At 41.3% G+C, this 23,079-nt stretch overlaps 1 protein-coding gene and 2 pseudogenes across 1 annotated transcript; 2 read left to right on the top strand and 1 right to left on the bottom strand.

Annotated features, from left to right (window-relative positions):
• Positions 1–4,036: 4,036 nt before the first annotated feature.
• SERPINA7 (serpin family A member 7) lies at positions 4,037–9,196 on the bottom strand. Its single transcript, XM_028091955.2, has 5 exons — positions 9,190–9,196; positions 6,982–7,617; positions 5,651–5,924; positions 4,770–4,917; positions 4,037–4,240 (listed from the first exon to the last, which is right to left on the bottom strand). Exons 1-5 carry the CDS (start codon positions 9,194–9,196, stop codon positions 4,037–4,039), a joined length of 1,269 nt encoding a protein of 422 aa, XP_027947756.1.
• A 6,138-nt stretch (positions 9,197–15,334) lies between these two features.
• On the top strand, positions 15,335–16,351 carry LOC148163010 (uncharacterized; annotated as a pseudogene).
• A 488-nt stretch (positions 16,352–16,839) lies between these two features.
• Positions 16,840–17,444, top strand: LOC148163009 (nucleosome assembly protein 1-like 1 pseudogene; annotated as a pseudogene).
• Positions 17,445–23,079: the final 5,635 nt, after the last annotated feature.

The following is a 23,079-nucleotide window of genomic DNA, read 5'->3' as shown; positions in this document are numbered from 1 at the left end:
AGGAAGGGGAATCTAGAATGGATAGTGGGGAACCCTGGAGGATCTTCTTTCTGGACTTAAAAGAAAAAGTAGATTTTAGCAGCATAAGGAGTGGATATTATTGGACATGGAGGTGCACCATACAAATTTCTTTTCAAGAAAGGACTTATTCCAGATTCTAGGGGTCTTATCAGTAGAAAATCTTCATCTTTTAGTCCCTTCAAAGACAGCCTCAGTTGCAGAAAGACATCTGGCCCATATCCAATGACTGATTGAGGTGGGTGTGTAAAGGCCCAACCATTACATCAATCCCAAGTATACTCTCTAATAAACATTCTGTACTATAAACTCTGTTTCAGAGTCTGCTTCCCAGAGAATATAACCTGTAACATCCCCACTACTGCTATCAATTTCTGTATTACTTGGGATAAGGCTAGTGTTATGGACTGAATGCATGTGCCCCCTCCCAATTCATATGCTGAAACCCTAAACACCAGTGTGGCTATATTTGGAATGAGGAAATAATTAAGGTTAAACAAGGTCATAAGAGTGGGGCTCTAACCTGGTAAGATTCATATCCTTGCAAAAAGAGATACCCTGAGAGCTTACTCTCTCTCTCTTTCTGTCTTTCTCTCTCTCTCCACACACACACACACACACACACGCACACACGCACATGCACATGCACACAGGAGGAAAGGGCATGTGAGGGCATAGCATGGCGGCTGCAACCAGGAAGAGAACTCACACCAGAAATGAAATTTGCCAGGGTCTTCATCATAGACTTCTAGCCTCCAGAATTGTGAAAAAATAAATTTCTCTCCTTTAAGCCAATCAGTTTGTGGAATTTTGTTATGGCAGCCTAATCAGACTAATAGCCAGGCTGCTTAGTAAATAGACTCAGCAATAAATCAGATTCTTGAAGAAGATAGAAGTTTATTTCTTCTCACCCAATCATCTGGAATAAACATCTTAGGTCAGTGGGCAGTTCTCCTTCATGAAAGTATTTAGATATCAAGTTCTCTTTCATCCCATTTTTCTGCCAAGGCAGATATTTTAACCTACAGTCCATAGAACTTTCAAGGAAGTCTAAATATCTATAAATCCTTAGAGGATAAATAAATTTGTTTATGAAAACCTTCATCTTGGGACACCTGGGTGGTTCAGTCAGTTAAGTGTCTGCCTTTGGTCAGGACATGATCCTGAGGTCCTGGGATTGAGTCCCACATTGGGTTCCTTGCTCAGCAGGGAGCCTGCTTCTCCCTCTGCCTGCTGCTCCCCCTGCTTGTGCTTTCTCTCTCTCTCTCTCATATAAAAATAAACAAATTCTTTAAGAAAAAAGAAAAGAAAACCTTCATCTTAATTTTACCAACTTCCAACACTAATCTAGCATTTTGTTCATTTATGAATGTGGGCCACAAGCCAAAGTAGTGGCAGCTGTACCTGTAATTTTGTCACATGTAAAATTCACATAATTTCAAAGTATATTATTAGTGTTTAAGATATCTTGAAATATCTTGAATATTATTTTGGAAGTAATGTATTTATTACAACTGTCACAAGATCTTATTAATATGTTGTGGAAACACACATATTATATCTGTAATATTAATTTTATTATTTTAAAATGTATTTATTTCAATATTACTGATGGCCTTTGTAATCCTAATTTTTTTTTGGCATTTAAAATATTACTAGACTGCCAAAGAACCCTTCATCTGCTTGGTGGCCAGATTGAATCCTAAGTAAGTCCACAATCCATATCAAAGGAGATAGAACATGAAGGAGGTACCCAACTGTTGTAATGTCCTGGTCAGTAAATGTCACACATCACTTACACTCATGTTCCATCAGTGAGGACTTAGCTTTATGGCTACACCTAACTGCAAGGGTGGCTAGGAAATATAGTATCAGGGAAGTCATGTGATTCTATCATAATAGAGAATGGTAAATAAAGTTGGTGAATTCCATACAATCCATAACATTACCTTCTTGTTCTTCATTCTTCAATAAGTTTTCTCCTTTTGTTTTAAAACTTTATCCATAGATTCTGTTAGTTTTTCTGTGTAGACTGGTTTGTTTTCTCCTTTCTATCTCATCCTTTGTAATCTTTATTTCTTTTTCTTGTCTTGTTGCATTGACTAAGACCTCCAGAAAAATTATAAATAGAAGCAATACTATAGAGAATTCTTGTCTTGATTCCAGTTTAGTAGAAATTCTGCTAAGAACTTTAACTATTAAGTGAGATATTTCCTACAGGTATTTTATGGATAACCCTTATGAGGTTAAAGAATTTATCTTCTATTCCTAGTTGGCTATAGAGAGCTGAGATTTATTAAGTGAAGTGGTAGTCCTTCATGAAATGGTAGGCCACAGGAATGAATGATTTGAATGAGGTTAGGTCTCTAATGAGATACATAAATTACTTGAAGGATGGTGTCTTGGTAATTCCTCTCTTCCCTCGATATTTCTTTCTCCCAGAGTAACCTCTGATTAAACACATTTTGGAAAATTTAAGAAGGGGCTGGTATGGCATTTACTCTGGCCTCTGGAGGTAGGGCCTGAACTAGGGAACATGAATCTGCAAACCAAGAAACCCACACTACAATCTTGGTTGTAATCCAGGTCACTGTCTCATGTTGACCAACAGGAATAACAACTAATATTTACAAGAATTTTATCAGGTGCCTGGCTCTGTGATGAGCACATTACATATATTGCTGCATGGAATGTTCACAAAATCCTGACACAGATATTATGTGTTTCCATTTTACAGATGAGGAAAATAAGGTGCAGGGTTTAAGTATCTTTTCCAAGATTACAAAACAGTATAAGTAGCAGAGCCAATTGCTGTGTAATTTCAGTGAAACTGAACTCCATGTTAGCAATAATTTTCTGTACAAGTTGCTTTCCCTCTCTGGACTTTCAATTGCTTATCCACAAAAATCAATATGTAAACTATACCAGGAGTAAGCAAATCTCCATGCAAATGGGTCTAATAAGAAAACACTAGAATATTTGTGGGCTACATACTTTTCTAAATATAAATATTTATTTTGGCCTGGAAGCACAGTATCTGCAAAAGCACTTAGGCATTTGTTATTATTTCTCTGCTGCTGAAGAGTTTCACCTTAGGGCTAGAATTTCAGACACTACATCATTAACACTAACTGTGCCATTTATGCATACTGAATTCTAATACTGGGACTTTGAATACATATTGTCTAAGATGAAATCTAGTTTGGTGAGGAGGGGTGGCATGGCCTACACAGGTAAGGGGAAGAATCTGGGGATAGGGAAGTATCAAATTTCAGTAAGAATCAAGACAAAAAGAAAGACTAACCAGGAGATTTGCACTTGAGCAAGTGAGACAGGGATGCAATATTTGGAATGGAGTCTGATTAAGATACAGAAGATGAAGACTATGAGCTATGGTATGAATGAATGACTTTCCTTTTCGAATCCAAGTTTATAAATTAACAAAAAGGAAACATTTAGGGGGGAAGTGGGTTTGTACAGGGAAATTTATCTGTCTCTTTTTCTCTTTTGTCCCATACTTGTTAGGTCAAAAATGTCAGATCCCTAGCAGTAACTGTCAGTCTGTTACTCAGCCCTGGAGTGGAAGCACCATTTTACAACCCAACAATGGCAGTTCTAGCAAGAATCATTATTAGAATCTTGTTAGAAGAATGGGATATGAGGGTTTGACCTGAATTTGAACTATTCTCCAGAGGGCAGAAGAGGATGCACTTGCCAGCTCAGTCAAATTCCTGGAGCTAACTAACGTAGGGTTGTGGAGGGTAGGCATTTTGACGAAGAGGAATGCACTGACATGGTATCTTTTTGTGCTTTGGGTAATGAGTCATTCATTGACTATCTGAATATTTGGTTATAGGAGTGACCTCTTTCACACCCAGTGCAGTTGGGATAGGGTCCAATCTTCATCCCTGCATAAAGGAAAGCATGTCCAAGCCCATATTGATCACATTAAGCCATACTATTTATTTATTTCTTATTGCAACAAGCACATACAATTAGCCAACAGCTTATTTCCCAATTATACTTCTGTTGGGTCCACAACTTTCCCTAGAAAGAGAATGCTCCTGGTACTTTTCTCCAAAATCAACAACAGAAAGGATCTATCAAATTGGATGATAGGGTGAAGGAGAGTTATCTCAGGCTGATCCAGGAATCTGACTTCAGGGACAACTACAGCTTCAGTTCCCCTTTCACCAATGTGCAGCACAGCCTTGTGGGCAGCCTGTGAGGAGGGGAAGAACAAACACTGCTGATCCCAAGTAACAGGAAAAGTCTTTGGAACAGTTTGGAAGCAGGAAAGGAAAAGGAAAGACAGGGCTACCCCTTTATCACACTGTTGATGGTGCTTGAATATGAAGGCTACTTGGCTAAGTGTAGTCACTCAGTCTGGTGATTTTAGAGCTAGCTGTCAGGGAGCCACCAATTTTTCCATGGCTTTCTGCCTCTAGAAATCACATTTTATGCTTTTCTCTTCCCCTGCCACCTCCTCCAGAGCTCTATCTCACCAGAATTAATTCTCATCATTAAGGTCTTCTATCAGAATTGTTTTAGGACATGAAGGTAAGGATAGAATTAACTGTCACAGTGACTTGTTGGGGGTAATGGGAATGACTGTGGAGTCAATCTGGCATAGGAAGAGTCATTCTGCCTCTCTGGGTTTCAGAATCCTCATTAATGAGAGAATTGAATGAACCGACTCTTAATGGCCCTTCCAGCTCATACATTCAAGGAACTCCAATCTATCAACTTACATTGGAAAATTTAAGACCATTGTCACCCATAAGTCCAAGAAAATTGGCATTATCAGCAAAGGCGTCCTGGATGCCCATCTTCAGAAAAATAGCTCCAAGGTCATATGTGGCAGAAATGGAAAACTTTGGAACAAACAAGTCAATCCACCTGTAGGGGAAAGGGAGAGGTAACACATGGTTATCAGCACACAAAGCTCATGATTCCCTTCCTGTTTGTCACCATTGTATTATATAGGGCTCTGTTTCTCCCCTAGGTTTTGTCAACAATTTCTATTTAGGTCAACACATGGTGTCAGCACCTCAGAATTTATCCTGAAATAAATGAACTCTATTTCCACCAATATTGGACTATAGCACTGGAAGTAGGGAGCTGTGTCTCATTAATAGTAAAAAAAGAAACATCTCTGGGGTGTTGGCCAAGGTTGGGGAGTCAACAACATGAATGTCAATTGGTAGCACCTGGGAATGTCGATGGTTTTCCATTTAACACTCCCAGCCAATATGGCTGTTCATCTACTTAATGTCAAAATCCTACCACCCCTAAGCTCTAACTGGCTTCTAGGAAGACATCAACTTTGTAGCTGACTGGCTTTGGAGAGTTCATTTTCTCTTTCAAGCCCTGACTCTTCACTTGAAAAAATCCCTATGTTACTATCTTCTTTGCAGGTTTGTTGATGTGCTTAAAAGAAATGAAGTAGTGAAGTATGTAAAGTGCTTGGCAAAGGGACTGACACAGAGTATGATCTAGGTATGCTTTAGTAGTCATCACACAGCTATTAAGTGGTCCAGTTAATTCTCCTGCCTCTGGGTTTCTGCTGAACTCTGTCTCACCTGTAACATCATACCCACCCTCTACTTCTCAAATCATCTAAGATGTTTACCCCTTCTGCAGTAAGCGGTTCCACTTCTTCAGTGTTTTAGATGACATGGACCCTTCCACCCACTCCATCTGACCCTCTTTGGGAAGGACAAAGAGTGCCAGAGCATTTTTGCTGTAGTCCATTTGAAGCACTGTGCAGTTCAGCTCCGTATCCACCAAGTGATAGTATTGTTCCATCTGGTGCATCATGGGCACTTGCACTGTTGTGGTTTTGTCCACTGAGAAGCTGGAACCCTCTTCTGTCTTGAATGGATCAAAAGGATTTGCCCACTGGGCTTAACATACAGAGAGAAAAGAGTTCTTTTTTTAAACCAGTATTAATGCCAGTGTGACTTTTTCCATCAGTTATCTCATTTGGGAATTAAGACCACCACAGAGGTAGATACCTACTGTCAACCAGTTTTACAAGTGAGTGAGGTCCAGGGAGAGAAAGTGACTTTACATGGTCTCCCAGCTAGCCCATGGCAGAGCCAGGAGTCACACCCAGGACTGTTGGACTCCATGCTCAACAGCTGTTCCATCTATGTCCAAAACCACTATACTTACACTAAACCCATCAGAGCCACAGTTTCTTCTTCCGTAAAAAGGTATAAGCACATCCAACACACAGGGTGAAATGAGACAACAGATCTGTTCTGCCGTTTTATCCGTCTACAAGTGTGTGGTTTGTGGCCAAGAATTGTTCACTCCTCCACCAAACATGGCTGACATGTGCTGTAGAACCAGGAGAAATCATTTGGGCACAGCACCTTCAGAAGAGAGTCACATGTTTCTTGTTGTTACAAGCATGAGCTTTAGAATCAGACAAACCTGGGTGGGAAAACCAGCTCTGAAACTCATTAGCTGTGAACTTGGGCCCTTATGAGGATTAGATGAGACAATGTGTGCAAACCACACATGTAGCATGGTGCTTAGCACATAGTGGGTGCATTGTACACGATAGAAATATTTATGTAACATGCCCAAGCATGCACAGCAAGTGAGGGTCATAGTAGGGTTTAAACCCAAGTCTATTTACCTTCCAAGCACAAGCTCGTCCAACCAAATCTTTTAGAAACCATGATTCTCTAGCTAGATGTGAGTAGGATGTTCATATCATTGTCACTCACCTCTCTGAGAGTGCCCTCTTCCTAGAAATTTCCTGGGTTCATCCACAGAGCTATGTGTCCCTCCTGGAAGATCCAAAACTACACACAGCAATATACTGTGGATCAGATCACTGTGGTATGAGGGACACCTACTGCTGTCAGTGAGAAAAGACTATGAGCTCCCCAGAGAACCCCACCAAATTATGGGAACAGTGACCTAGGAATGCATATCTTAGAGCCTTACCTTTAAAGTGAATATAGTACACCAGGACCATGATGGTGTTTGGTTTGAGGTCTTGGATGAGGCCTACAACTTTCCCTTTGGTTTGCTTCTCCACATGACTATTGATCTCCTGCTGGGCTGCAGAAACATTGGAGAAGTCGGTAGAAAATACCTCAGTCGCATAGAGGCTCTTGGCATCATCCAAGAACTGTGCCAGTGGCTTCAGCTGCTTCCCAATGAAGAGGGTATTTCCCATTTGTAATTCTAACTCTTTCTTTGGAAAATTCAGTGAACAGATCAGGTGCTGGAAGCCCTGCTGGATCTCTGCCATCGGGGTGTCTGTAAGGTTAAACCCCAAGCTTTCCAGTATTTGAGTTTTGGTGCTGTAGTAAGCCCCAAAGGAGAGCATGGCCAAAGCTGCAGAAATGCTCACAGGGGAAAAGAAGATGTTCCGATCTGGGGTCTCCATAGTGAACCTCCGGTACAGGTTAAATGCAAAGTCAGCATTGATGGATGACATCTTATAGAAAGTGGCATTTTGTTGGGAGGAATTGCAGGTGGTTACTTTGCCTTCAGATCTGTTAGGTGGTGCACAATGAAGTTCAAGTACCAAGAAAACCAGATAGAGGAACACTGGCATTTTGGAAGGAAGATAATCTATAAGAGATAAGGTGAGAGAACCACTGGGGGCTCTTAGCTGGATGAAAAGCCTTAGCCAGAAACATAATAATTGTCCATCATGATCAGTAAAACAATAGAAAATATTTAATGGTGTGCTCACCAGGGACTATGTGGAGGCCTCTCTCCTCTGAACAAATGAAGACACATCTAATAGGGACAGAGAGTAGGAAAGGTGGCTTGCTGGGGCCATCAATGGCATGGACTATCTTTCAAATGTACTAGCAACATATGAAAACTCTGTGAGGAAATTACATTTATGAAAAATTATTTTTTATTTCAACCAGAGGCAGCCTTTTAGAGAGGGAGGTATCCTTTGATAAAACTGGAACTCCCTCTGCTTATGTTAATTTTTGTAAATTAGAATTTTGGATTTTTTTAATTTAGCATTTTTCTTAAAATAAAATCTCCAAGAGATTAGATGAGAGAATATCTGTACATTCCTTTGGATAACAGACAAAGGAGAATAACTTTCACACAATATTTTGGTTGGGATGGAAGGTTTAAGGAGCCATGTACAAGATAATGAGCTGAAAGTAAAGCATCAATGCAATGCACAGAAGTCAAAGAAATATTTCCAAACAACAGAAAGATGAAAGTGTAACTTTTTGCAGTTTAGATCCCTCTCACCACCAGTATTATCTAAAGAGTTATTTCTAAATTACAAGACATCTTAACACTATTATTCTTACACTTACTCATGTTATTTTTTTATTATTAGAATAGAAGCCAAACAATATGGTGTAGTATTCTCTGAGCCTGGAAATGTACAAGGCAGTGGAGTAAAGATTTTGGCTGTGGAATCCAGTGACCATGGACATGAGTAATCAGAAGGAAAAGATCCATGGAGTCAGGACAGGAGTTCTTACGCAGTCCTCCATCCTTTTCCTGAGTGATCTCATCCACTCCTAGGAATTCATCTGCCACCACCCAAAACTACATACTGTAGTGCAGATGACTATCCTGTGTTACCAGATATTTGTCCAACTGCCTACTGGATATAGCCACCAGAATATTCCACACATGCCTCAGTTTCAATTTGGAAATCTCAAAGTTTCCAAAGGTAAATATAACATCTCCTTAGCTCTCAAGCCTGCTCCTTCATCTTCATTCTATATCACTATCTACTGAGACTCCCATGCCAGAAACCTCAGAGTCATCCTAGGGTCTTTCTTCATTCTTAGTACCTACATCTATTGAGTCATGATGCCTTCTGAGTACTACCTACTAAGTGTCTCTGAAAACATCTCCTTTCTCCTGCCACTGCCTCAGCTCATGGCCTCAACTACTTCACCAGCTCCTAGCAGGTTACGCTATCTCCAGTTTCTCCCACTCCAACCCCCTGCTTCTATGCCTCTATCTAATCTCTACATGTTATCAGAATCCTCTCTCTGTAAAAGTTGCAGAAGCTGGTAAGAGGTCAATTATCAGATGACCACACTTAGACCTTGGCCTCTGGAGCTAGGAATATGGAGCACATAGTTATCTGGGATTCTGACTTGCTGATAAAGATGTCCAAAGTTCCCAAAGAGAGAGAAAAAAAGTACTTACAGCACATGTCCAAGAAGCTACTTGCATCTCTCAGAAAGCAAAATCTTTCCATCTTTATAACATGCCCCATATTGCAAAAGTAGAGCACTCTTAGTTACTCATTAACCCCGGAATTAACCCTGGGATGATATTTTCAAAGCTGATACACAAAACCAAGGCCAAAAGGAACAAAGTGAAAAATGATAAAGATGGAACTTTGAATGATTGCTTTAGCTGCCAAATCCTTCATCTATAACAAAAGAGAAAGATAATTATCAGAGCTGGCAGGTCCAGATTCATGCTAGGAAATGTGTCTGTTCAGCAGGCAGGATGAAGACCATGGGCAAAACTGGCAAGAGGCAGAAGGATCAAGACCATTTTATGCATCAGGGCCAGTGTTGGGATTGGTAATCTTTTAAGGGAAAGTACATAAAGGCAGAGGCTGGATGAGCCTCTCTAACAGGTGCTATAGAAATTATTTATGCATTGACTTGAAGGAGATGATGTCAAATGTAGCTTCCAACTCTAGACTTCTGATGCTGCACACATCTATATCTGCTCACGGAAACCAGCCCTATCCTCTGGTCACTAAAATTCCCTGTACCATATTCTGGGTCACAGAAATAAAAGAGGATGCAGAAGGAGCCAAGGAGAGTGGAATCAAAGACTTCACTGTCCAGTATTAACTGTGTACTGAACTGTGTGCTGCAAAGAAGCAGTGGGAGCAAAAAGCACTAGACTCAGTCAGAAGACCTGAGTTCCATCTTGCCTCTGCCGGTTTCTAGGTCCGGTGGTAGTAGTAGTAGTAGTAGTAGTAGTAGTTACAACAATTCTTGTTTATTGAGTATTTACCATATGCCCCAGGGCATGATGTGAAGCATCTAATTCCAGACACTGTTTCAGGACTATATTAAGGATGTGTACATGTTAAGTGAAGGCTGGGCTTTAGGGGAATAGAGACTAGTTTGAGATAAGCCTAGATCACAGTCTATGGGGGGATGTGGAATCCACATTAAACAGTGCATACTTTACATTGAGGGCATTAAAAAGCCACTGGGGGATTTTAATAAGACAGCGACTAGATAGAGGATAATTTTGCTGTAACATTGTTTCTTCTCAAACAGACAGAGTTCCTACTATGTGAAAAGTACCATACTCAGCACTGGGGTTTCAGAGGTAAATGTTCAATATCAGCCCTGAACCCAAGGGATCTTTCTAACTACCCATCTGAAAAGGAAAGGGCACACCTCACATATGGGATGGCCACAGGTTCATGTGTTTCACACCAAGGCAGTGGAAAGCTCAGATCTCCAGACACTGAAGTCAGTCTATGATCACTTCTGGTATAAACACATAGTATGCTCTCTCAACTATAGCCAGTCACTACAGAAGAAACAGTAAAAGACGATCCAGAAAGAAAACTTCTAAATCTGTGCCCTCTGGTGGCATAGTCAGACAATGGTAGAGCTTGTTTTCTTATGCATCTGATTCAGCTGAGCTTTGCTAGCTGGTAGTAACTATAGGATCTGTCTCTGATATATAAGAAGGGCAGCCCTGCCCTTGCAGACTCACCCGTTCTGTGCTCTAGAGTCCTATGCTTCTATCATGTCTTTGTTATGTAGTAAATGTAATTTGGGGCAAGTTTCTTAATGTCCCAGAACCTCAGTTTCTTCACTCTATGGTGAAATGATAACAATCCCCACATCACGTGGTTATCAGCAGTACCAAGTGAAATGTAGAGGTGGTGTCCAAAAGCTCCTATACAGTGCTTGGCATATAACCAGGATTCAGCAAGTATTAATTCTCTTCCTTTTCATCTACTGTTCTTGATTCTCTTCCCCCACCCAAAGTCTCCACAGCCCCTGTACTCCATTCACCCCATTCCTAACTGCTGTTCAGTTCTGCTTTCTGGAAATACATTCTCCCTAAGATGAAATTGATTGGTTGACTATGGAGGTGCAAGATCTTTTTTGAAATTTATATTTAAAACAATAATTTAAGTCTTGTGTAAAGCTGCTGAGGCTAACACATTGGATATAGAATCTCTAGGAAGTGTAACCATATCAATAAATTCAATCAGATCTAAAATTAAGTATCTCCCTCTTTGGATTAACACCATAACAATCCATTTTCACACAACTTGCTCAGAATTTTATTTTAGAAATTCCACAGTTCAAAGTTCCATAGTTTCAGAGTTCTTTTTTTAAGAGAGAGATAACACACACATGTGAGATGTGGGAGGGGGAGTGGCAGAGGGATAGGGAGAGAAATCCCACGCAGGCTCCAGTCCAGTGTGGAGCCCAATGTGAGGTTTGATCTGACAACCCTGAGGTCATGACCTGAGCTGAAATCAAGAATCAGATGCTCAACCTACTGAGTCACCCAGTCACCCCTAGTTTCATAGTTCTTTTAATGTGTAAATATTTTTCTCTTACTTTTGAGTTGATATTTGATCCTACACCCCAGTTTGGGGGTAAATGGTGGTATCTTAGTCTAGTTGTATGTCTGGAGACATTAACGAGTGTGGGGTGGTGACAGTAGGAAAATTGGCTTCTTCTTGCAAATTAAATTTTACAAGCAAAGAATGTACTGTGTATTTACACAAAAGAGAGCCACATTGGACAAAGAGAGGGACTCTTTCTGTAGTCAAGAGGGGATCAATGGGCATTTTGAGCTTGAGGTATTAATTCTGTCAATTTTCCTATTCTTAAATACTTATTCTTTTTATTTCAGTGACTAACTGACAAATATGACCTGTCAACGCTGGGAACTAAATGAAATCTGTAATTTGGTAATTCACAAGATCAAGTGCTAATTTAGCCTTCTAGCTACATCAGATAAGAAATTCTAGGTTGGCAGAATAAGAGAATCCAAATTCACCTCATCCTATGGACATGCAAAGATAATAGATGAAAATGTTCCAAATCTGGGGGAAGGAAAGAGATACCCAATCAAGGAGGCACAGAGAGCTCCCAACCAAATCAACCAAAGGAGGTCCAGACCAAAATACACAGTAATTAAAATGACAATATTGTTAAAAGTACATACTCTCCAAAACAAACTAAAAATTTAATGCAATTCCTATCAAAATATCAACAGCATTTTTGACAGAACTAGAACAAAAAATCCTAGAATTTGTACAGAACCACACAAGACCCTGAATACCCAAAGCAATCAGGAGAAAGAAAAACAAACCTGAAGCTATCACAATTCCAGATTTCAAGTTATACTCCAAAGCTTTAGTAATCAAAACAGTATGGTACTGGCACAAAATAGACACATAGATCAATAGAACAAAAAAGAAACCCCAGAAATGAACCCACAACTATATGGTTAATTAATCCTCGACAAAACAGGAAAGAATATCCAAAGGGGAAAAGACAGTCTCTTCAACAAATGGTGTGGGAAAAACTGGACAACTATATGCAAAATAAAAAAAAAAATGAAACTGGACCATTTTCTTATACCATACAGAAAAATAAACCCAAAATGGATAAAAGACCTAAATGTGAGACATGAAACCATAAAAATCTTAGAGGAGAATACATGCAGTAACCTCTTTGACATCAGCTGTAACCACTTCTTTCTAGATATGTCTCCTGAGGCAAGGAAAACAAAAGCAAAAATAAACTACTGGGACTACATCAAAATCAAAAGCTTTTGCACACGAAGGGGAAAATCAACAAAACTAAAAGGCAACCAGTGGAATGGGAGAAGATATTTGTTTTGGATACTAACCCTGATAAAGGGTTATGATGTAACTAGGGTATCATTTCTCTAATTTGACAGATGATAAAATCGAGGCCTAGAAATATCAGAAACACAGCAAGGTCACATCAGGAAGACATTTATAAAACCAACATGAGACCTCAGACTGGGATTGTGACTCACTTTTATTGTCTTTATGAAGGAGTTTGATTAGAAGATTTCTACATTTCATTCCAAATTAAAATCAATGATTTATGGCAATATTATGCTCCCTTCCTTTGTAAGACCAGAGTAAAGTTAAAATCATTCATATTTGGTAGGAGTGATGAAGGGAATGTATCAATAATTATTTTCTAAAATGTGGTATTTTGAAAATAATTTACTATCCTTTTTTTTGCAAAAAAAATTTCCATTAAAAACATTTTACTTTTCAAAATAAGAATGAAACAGTGTTTTACTTCTCCATAATTTTAAGAATTATTTACATTTGAGGTTTTGGCTTAGTGGGGCTGAAAGCAACAGAAAGTCTGAGACTGTTTGCTCAGAAATCACCATAGGAAGACTGCCCTTTTCAATATCTGTCATAGTTACCTTTAGAGAAATAGTCCTTCTCTTTTTACTCATTCTTTAGAGGCTCAGTGTGAATTTGACAATGTTTACAGTGAATAATCCTTTTAATGTACTATTGGATCCTATTGGCTAGTATCTTGGTGAGAATTATTGCATCCATGTTCATCAGGGATATTGTTCTGTATTTTTCCTTTTTGGTGGGGTCCTTGTCTGGTTTAGGGATTAAGGTAATGTTGGCCTCATAAAATGAGTTTAGAAGTTTTCCTTCCATTTCTGTTTTTTGGAACAGTTTCAGAAGAATAGGTATTAATTCTTCTTTAAATGTTTGGTAGAATTCCCCTGGGAAGCCATCTTGCCCTGGGCTCTTGTTTGTTGGGAAACTTTTGATTACTGCTTCCATTTCCTTGCTGGTTATGGGTCTGCTCAGGTTTTCTATTTCTTCATGTTTCAGTTTTGGTAGTTTATATGTTTCTAGGAATGCATCCATTTCTTCCAGATTGCCTAATTTGTTGGCATATAGTTGCTCATAATATGTTCTTATAATTGTATTTCCTTGGTGTTGGTTGTGATCTCTCTTGTTTCATTCATGATTTTACTAATTTGGGCCCTTTCTCTTTTCTTTTTGAACGTCTGGCCAGGGGTTTATCAATCTTACTAATTTGGGAGAGTGTTTGCCCGATCCTGCGCAGTTCACAGTTTATGGCAACACTGAGCTGAAAGCGCACTCCTGGGCTTACTGATTGCAGCTGGCTTCCCCGCTCCAATGATGGGGAACTCTGCCACACTCAGGCACCCCTGTTCTTTCTGTAACCCCAGGGATCCTGAGACCACACTGTCTCACCTAGGGTTCTGCCTCCCTTCACCACCTGAGCACCTTTTAGGCAGAAATGTCCCTCACCAGAGCAGACTTCTAAAAGTTCTAATTTTGGGCTCCACTGCTATATAACTTTCCAGTAGCCAGCTTACAGGGGCTACTGCCCCCCTTGGCTATCTTCCGATATATCCACTCAGCTTCACTTCTCCACACCTCCTATCCTGCAAAAAAGTGGTCATTTTTCTATTCGTAGAATTGCAGCAAATCTTTTCTTAGATCTCCAGTTTAATTCACAGGTGTTCAGAATGATATGATAGCTATGAAGCTGAAATCAAGGGACCAGAAGAATCTAGGGTCCCCCTACTCTTTCACCATCTCCCCTCCTCTCTCACAAGTAGTGTTAATGATGCCAAATTGTCCAAATTCTCTGTCCCTCTCTTATGGGAGGTTACTACCATTATAGCTATTTGATTAATAGCTTAAAAAAATATAACTGATTTCTATTGGTATGAGCCACCCGAGGAGGAAAACCAGAAACAAACCAAAGTACTCTCATATCTGGACACTGATTTGTCTGAAAACTAGACTATAAGAGTGGGGACTTGTGTGGGATTAAAGAGTAACTCATATAGTACTCTAGGGCCTAGAGGGAAGCTGAAGTCCACCATCACCCATTGGACCTCAAGCATATCGATCATTGCTTCTCAACAAATGAGCTTTGAGCTCATGATGGAGGATGTACCACTTTGTTAACCCTTCCAAGTCCCACCTTCCATCACCAGCCCAACCGAATTGTTCCTTGCCTTGTCCACTGCCACCTCAGGCACAGTCTTGGTTGGCTACTCCTTGGGCTGCCCCTTTGCGCCTCCTGTCACGGGGCTTCCATGGGCACCTTTACAAAGTGTTGAACCCTCTGAAGCCATCTTCTCTGCCACCCTCACCCCCTCCCGACAGGCCCTGCGGGCAACAGCCTCCCCTCAGGGGCAGTCACTTCAGCGGCCGCCATCTCCACGGCATTTGTCGCTGCAGCCCGATCAAAGCCCCAGTTGCACTGACTGGTGAGTCCCTCCTGCCATGTCTGCCACAAAGGAGCAAAGTCTGATCAGAGATGACCAGGACCCCAGAACCCTTGGGGTCCCGGTGTCCTCCTCAGAAGGGGTGGATGGAGTCGAGGAGGGTACAGCCTTCCTGGCTCCTGAAGGGTTTTCCGGAGCCCTTCCTGAGAAGGAAGGTGGGCAGAAGACTTCCCAGGCCATGGAAAAGAGCTGGGATGTAAAGCTGCTAGAAGAGGAGGAGGAGGGGGCAGAGGATGAGGAAGAAGAGAAAGAAGAGGAGCTCGAGTTCAGGGACCAGGACGACTATGAGTACCAGTCTCCAGAGTTCGAGTTTGAGTTTGGGAAGGAGGAGGAGTCTCAGTATGAGTCAGAAGAAGAGGAGAAAACGAGGAAGAGAATGGGGAGGAAGAGGAAGAGAGTGAAGAGGAGGAAGGCACTGGCCAAGATGGCGCAGAAGTCCCAGAAGTCACCGTGGCTACTCCTCAGGCCCCCCATGATGAGCTTTTGGTCCCTCTTCAGGGCTCTGGTCCACTCCCTTCTACACCGTTCCCATGATAACGAACATGTCCTGGTCTGGCCCCACGCAGGCCGTGTGGTGGTCAGGCGCCACTCCCAGGAGCCTGAGGACCGTGGAGAGGGACCCACGCCTCCAAAGGTGGAAGACCCAGGAGAAGAACCAGCTCCCCAGCATCAGGAGCATCCGAGAGAGGAAGCAGAGATCTGGGTGGGCGAGTAAGAGGCAAAGGGCAACTCCCCCTGGGGGCCGCAGGAAACAACCGAGGAGGCTGTATCCCAAAAGGCAGAGGAACCTGCAACAGAGGCCCGGGTCAAAGAGGGCGAGGGCCTGGGCGATTCCTCCGAGTCCTGGGAGGATGGGGCCTCTGCCCCTGACAAGGTCCAAGTTGGCAAGTGGCCGTCAAGTCCTCAGGCTCTTGCAGCCCCTCTTGGGGCACCCAGCTCAAAGGCAGGTGGTGCTCAGCACTTGCCTTTAGCAGATAAGCTGCGGGTCAAAGCTCTCAAAAACCTCCAGGTCTAATATGAACAAGTAGAAGCTCAATTCTATAGAGATTTTCACAATCTAGAGAAAAAGTATGCCACCTTCTACCAACCTTTGTTTGATAAGAGATCTGAGATTGTCGGGGCGCCTGGGTGGCTCAGTCATTAAGCATCTGCCTTTGGCTCAGGTCATGATCCCAGGGTCTTGGAATCGAGCCCCACATCGGGCTCCCTGCTCTGCGGGAAGACTGCTTCGCTTCTCCTTCTCCCACTCTTCCTGCTTGTGTTCCCTCTCTCACTGTGTCTCTCTCTGTCAAATAAATAAATAAAATCTTTAAAAAAAAAAAAAAGAGATCTGAGATTGTCAATGCAATCCATGAGCCCACAGAAGGTGAATGTCAATGGCAAGTAGGTGTCCAGGAAGATGCGTGGGAGGAAATGGAAAGAGAGCCTGTGCGAAAAGTGCAAACAAATGGCATACCTCACTTTTGGTTGACAGCTTTTAAAAATGTGAAGATCCTTGGGAAGATGACCCCAAAAAATGATGAACTTGTACTAGAGCACTTGAAAGATGTAAAAATCAAATTTCCAGGGTTCGAGGAACCAATGAGCTTCACCATAGAATTTATCTTCAAGTCAAACGAATACGTTTTCAAAGAAGTCCTGACGAAAAAATACCAAATGCGATCAGACCCAGATAATTCTGATCCCTTCTTCTCCAAAGGGCCAGAAATTATCAGCAGCACAGGGTATGAGATCTACTGGAAAGAGGGGAAAAATGTCACCGTGAAAATGAGCAAGCTGCAGAAACGTGAGGGCCGCAGAAGTATCATATCCACCACTAGGAAGATGCCCAGCTATTCTTTCTTCACCTACTTCTATCCTCCTGATTCTCCTGAGGGCAGAGTACTCGATGTGCCACCGATTATAAATTGGGCTATTTTTTCCGTGAAGTTCTGGTCCCGAAGTCCATATTATTCTTCACCAATGAAGCCAGTGAATATAAGTATGAAAGCTCTGATGATGAGGCCCGAGAAGCTAGAGGTGAGGAAAAGAAAGTAGAAGTGATCAGAAATGAACAACCTGAAAAAGGACCGGAAAAGGATCTGGACCCAGAAGAGAGCAGTTCCTGAGAACCCAGGTATCTGTGTGTAGCTTTGTGTATCATCCAGCCATGCATGACATAAAATCAATTATGCTTCTAAATTTTCTCAATGAAGTAAAGAACAAAATCAATGTCAAAAACTTAGTTCTGTGAGCCAGTTTAATGTTAATTTTGTATATTGGTATAGAATGCAGCATATTCCGAAATGCACTTCATTCACAGTTTCAAGTCCTTTCAGTTGTAGCTGTAAGTCTTCAATAGGTGGGAAATGTGTCAGCCCTGGTAGCAGAGACCAATATTTGTTTAGAACAGTTACCAGAACACAGGGCTAAAGGAATGTAAATGAACACTAGCTGGGCTTTCATCATATAGCCACAGAAATATGGTCTCTTATACTAAGTAGGAGAGAATTCCTTTGAGAATGTGACTAACACAGGCATGGTAAGAATTTTATTTAGGACCACATTCAATGACTGATGCCTAACCGTTTGTTCAGTTGTAAATGTGTATATTTCAGGGGGCAGTGAAAAGAAAAAAAACAATAGTCATGGTAAGATTATTGTTTATCACTGGATTGGTAATTAACTCAATCTAGTATCCAACATATTCTGTCCTTTTCTTTAACTTTCTTCTTTTACAGATATTGGAACCTGGGGTCTGGGAGGTAAAGGAGTGTTGTTTATGCATAGAGCACAGACTATTAAAATCAAAGCAGTACCTAAATACCAGGATGTTGCCTCACAATGAAACAAACTAACCTTTTTGGTTTGACAAATAGCCATTGAGTTTGGTGTGTCACAGAATTGAGGACATCAGATTATGTAAAAGCACCCTTTTACCCAGGGGTCTGGGTTACAAGAGGGATACGTGATTTCTCCTTTTAGCTGAAACATAGATAGGATTGCCTATTCTTAGGCTTAGAAAGTCACTGTTGCATTTTAATCCAGTTGAATTGTTAATTGTCTCTTATTTCATCTACAGTTCAGAGGCATAGAAAGACATGAACGAAGAAAGCCACAATGAATTTTCTCTTCGAGGAATGGAAATTTTCTGATATTTATTTGTCTTTCAAAATTTTATCACCACTGGTTTTGTTCCAATTTCATCATATATTTGAGAGATATGACAGCATTTTGAAGTTGAAAATAAAAGTTTGTTTAAAATGAATAAGCTGCAGATTTTTTAGATATATTACAATGACTTAAATCTATCTTTGTATCTTTTTGTTTTGGCCCACTTATTATTGAAAGGAATCACTTTCAACCATTTGGTGAACCTGTTTTAGGTTCTTTTTTAAAAAAAAATTATTCATTTATTTGACAGAGAGAGAGAGACAGTGAGAGAGGGAACACAAGCAAGGGGAGTGGGAGAGGGAGAAGCAGGCTTCCGACAGAGCAGGGAGCCCGATGTGGGGCTCGATCCCAGGACCCTGGGATCATGACCTGAGCCGAAGGCAGACGCTTAACGACTGAACCACCCAGGCACCCCTGTTTTAGGTTCTTTTATGCATCCTCCAATTAATTAAAAACTTTTAAACAATTTATATAAAGAAGGATGAAGTTGTCCCTACTGCATTCTTTTGAAGTACCTGACGAATGACCTAGCTTACCTGGAGACCAGATGGTGCTGGTTTGTACTGGGCTGATATGGACCAGCAGCATCAGCATCACCTGGGAACTTGTTAGAAATGCAAATCCTCGGGCCTCCCTCCATACCTTCTGAATTGGTAATTCTGGTGCTGGGCCAGCAGTCATAGTTTAGAAGTCCCCCCAGGTGATTCTGAATCTCAATAAAGTTTGAGAACCATTCATTTCAAGCAAGGAATGAGGGGAAACCAAGCTTCATCTTTGGTAGGAGCCGCATTGATTCAGTGATGTGTCACTGTTTCAGGTAGACAGTAAGGTCTGAGCTGGGCATGAGAATGGAATTCTCCAGGGCTTGGGACACAGAGAAAGACCTCCTAGAAGGACAAACTTTGGGTAGTAGCAGGGCAAAATAATGGATAAGGGAACAAGCTCATTCCAGAAGAAACGAACACTGACACAATGTATAGGAGTTTTCAAACCATGCAAAACAAACATACATTGATTACGGTTACATATATATATGTAATAAAAAGTAAGCTTTGGAAATGCATGCATATGTAGCATGCAGAAAGGCCTATAATGCAATGATAAAGAGCTTTTTTAGGATAATCGTTATGTCTTATGTAGAGGGATAGTGGAGAATTCAATTGGGGAGGGGCTGTCTTAATTTTCTACTTCTGTCATAACAAATTACACAGAGTAGGTGGCTTAAAACAGAACTTCATACCCTCACACTCTGGGGGCTGGTTCTGGCAGTTGTCTAGTTCTGGAGTTCTGATTTCAGGTGAAATCAGGTTGAGGATACAGCCACGTTTCCTTTGAAGGTCCAGGAGAGAATATTCCTTGCCTCTTCCAGATTCTGGTGACTCCTGAAATTCCTTCGCTTGGGGCAGCATAACTCCAATATGTGCCTCCATTTTCATATGACCTTCCCTGTGTTTCTGTGACGCAATTCTCCCTCTCCTTTCTCTTATGCTCACATTTGTCATTGGGTTTAGGCTCACTCTAAATCCAGGATGATTTCATCTTGTGTCCCTTAGTCTAGTTACATTTGCAAAACCCGGTTTCTAAATAAAGTCAGATTTACAGGGACCAGATATTAGGACTTGGAAAGTTCTTTTTGGAAGATGTAGTTTAACATACTACAGGTACACAATGGGCTTCAGTTGTATTTGTAATGTTGTATTTCTTGAGTAGGGTGGTGGGTAAATGGATGTAGTAGTGTCTATACCATAGACCGCGTAGGTCTGAAATATTTCCTAATAAAAATGACAATGAATTAAGGGGAAAGGGAGAAAATGGGCCTAAAATCTGGAAGCTGTTTAAGGAAAATGAAGTCTTAGTAGAGGACCAGAGGAAGGCCAGAAGTTTGATGGTAGAAGATCCTGTTTCTACATTTAGGTTAGGCTGCCTAGGTGCTTGTATTTGGCATCAATACCTCTTTCTTTCATATTCTGTGGTGGCACTCTCATGTTCTAACTAATATTAAAATTATATATGTGTGTCTATATGTGTGTGTGTGTGTGTGTGTGTGTGTGTGTGTGTGTCTACTGCTCCATCCCTTTGGACACTGTACGGATTGTGAGATTCTGAATAATTGCAACCTTAGAAGTTTAATTTATCCTTCCTTCCCAGATATCAAGCACTCTGTTCTCTCCCTTCTTAGGTGCTCAATTAATGTTTACAAAGTGAAATAAATGTAACGCATCCTAAACTTTTTCTTTTCACCAACATTGGCATTTTAAAGATTTTATTTGAGAGAGAGGGAAATCACAGAGGGAGAATGAGAAGGAAAAGCAGACTCCAGCTGAGCAGAGAGCCCAACGTGGAGCTCGATCCCAGGACCCTGAGATCATGAGCTGAGCCATAGGCAGATGCTTCACTAATTAAACCACCCAGGTTCCCCACCAGGGTTGGCATTTTAAAATGTATTATCACAGGGATGCCTGGGTGGTTCTGTCAGTTAAGCATCTGACTCAATTTCAGCTCAGGTTATGATCTCAGGGTTGTGAGATCAAGTCCTGCATCGGCCTCTGCACTTGGCAAGGAGTCTGCTTGGGACTCTTTCTCTCACTCTGCCCTTTCCTCCTTCTCTCTAAAATAAGTAAATAAGTTTTTAAAAAATAAATAAAATGTATTATCACATAGTAATTCTTATATGACCAGAACTACATAGTGAGACAAGGGTCAGGGCTCTTCATCAGCATTATTTAAATGGAAAGGACAGGGCAAATCGAGAACCGTCCATGAGTGTGATTTGAAGACCCTCAGTTTGTGTCTGATTAGTTAATTCATGCTGTACCAGTTATTAAATACAGCATTTTTCTTAGACCCTATCAAGAGAGGCCCATCTCCTGAACTTCATGCTTTGAAGACTCTCTTTGGTTCTCTTCCTGATATGTTCTTCCCACAGGGCCAAAAGCCCAGTCTTGGGGCCAAAGGAATATATGTGCATTCTGTGTCCTAGCCCTCCTTGATTTCATCCTCGAGATACCTGGGACACCTGAACTCTTCATCCAGATGGACCCAAGCCTGCTTCCAGCACCACCGTGCCCTTCACTGGGGCTGTTTGAGGACTAACTGCACTGTTGGAGTATGTACTTCTATGGAGAGGGGGCGTGGCTGTACATGAGGAACAGTTAATGAGTTGCTGGGTTCTCCACATACACACAGATGAGTCCTCAAAGGTGGGGGTAAAACTCAAGGTGGGAAGAGAAGGCAGACTGGCTAATGCCTGAGGCAGGCCTAGTCTAGAGCAATGGGCCTGGAGGGTTGGTGGTAGTCTTCCCACACTGAAGGCTCAAAAGGTAGAGCAGTCTATGGATTCAAAACCCAAACCGGACCTTTCAGGCCGTTATGAAGTTATATTTGGCAAGCCATATTTTGACAAATTATTGGTTAACTTAAACATTTCAAATAATTAGGAATATGGCATGTAGAACCCCATTTGAAGTTTTGCCCACAACTTTGCAAATTTTATAAATGTTATAGGTGGTTCATGTGAAACATTTGGTTTATTTTTTAATTTTTTTTAAATTTTTATTACGTTATGTTAGTCACCATATGTTACATCATTTGTTTTTGATGTAGTGTTCCATGATTCATTTTTTTCACGTAACACCCAGTGCTCCATGCAGTACATGCCCTCCTTAATACCCATCACTGGGCTAACCCATCCCCCCACCCCCCTCCCCTCTAAAACCCTCAGTTTGTTTTTCAGAGTCCATAGTCTCTCATGGATCATCTCCCCCTCCGTTTTCCCCCCCATTCATTTTTCCCTTCCTTCTCCTGATGCCCTCCATTCTATTCCTTGGTGTTCCACAAATAAGTGAAACCATATGATAATTGACTTTCTCTGCTTGACTTATTTCACTTAACATAATATCCTCCAGTCCCATCCATATTGATGTAAAAGTTGGGTATTCATCCTTTCTGATGGCTGAGTAATATTCCATTGTATATATGGACCACATCTTCTTTATCCATTCATCTGTTGAAGGGCGTCTCGGCTCTTTCCACAGTTTGGCTATTGCAGACATTGCTGCTATGAACACTGGGGTGCAACATTTGGTTTACTTTTACCTCATGAGCCATCAGGTCCTCTCTCTGGTGTTTTGTGCTGCTTCAAATGACTAGGTCAGAGGAAACAGATGGGGTCCCGGTTGTGCACTTGTCCCACTACCCCTGTCCTAATTGTGCTGTTTTTAATTTGAGTTCCCTTAAAATACAGGGAAGTATGACAAATACTTAAAACATACAGCTCAAGGAATGGGCCCTACCCATTCTTAACAAATGGACTGCATGTGTTCTCTGCTGCCGTTTGGTGGCTATCACTGGCATCTAATAGACGTTGTAATGTATTCCACTGATGGAATGCCAACCCTATGTGAGCGGGAGATTCTAGCCACATAATGATAGTTCTTGAGTCCAAGATCCTCCACGTTTTTGAATAATTGGGACCCTTACACCCAGACAATGCATTGCTATTCATGGTGAAGGAGATCTAAGAGTGCACTAATGGACATGGCATTCAGTGGCCACTTCATGAGCCTTTTCATGCTCATGCTTTTGGCATTT

The sequence above is a fragment of the Eumetopias jubatus genome, unplaced genomic scaffold (genome assembly GCF_037043125.1).
Source record: "Eumetopias jubatus isolate StellerSeaLion01/CBP00866 unplaced genomic scaffold, mEumJub1_p1.0 scaffold_11, whole genome shotgun sequence".
NCBI lineage: Eukaryota > Metazoa > Chordata > Mammalia > Carnivora > Otariidae > Eumetopias > Eumetopias jubatus.
Note: the sequence above shows the minus strand (reverse complement) of the source record. Positions and strands in the feature narration are given on the sequence as shown.

Excerpts from the sequence above, each read along its gene's own strand:
- SERPINA7 (XM_028091955.2), bottom strand. Across the intron at positions 5,925-6,981 it reads GTACTATATTCACTTTAAAG|CCCAGTGGGCAAATCCTTTT; the intron begins GTAAGGCTCTAA and ends CTGTATGTTAAG. Across the intron at positions 4,241-4,769 it reads ATGGTCTTAAATTTTCCAAT|GCTGCCCACAAGGCTGTGCT; the intron begins GTAAGTTGATAG and ends CCCTCCTCACAG.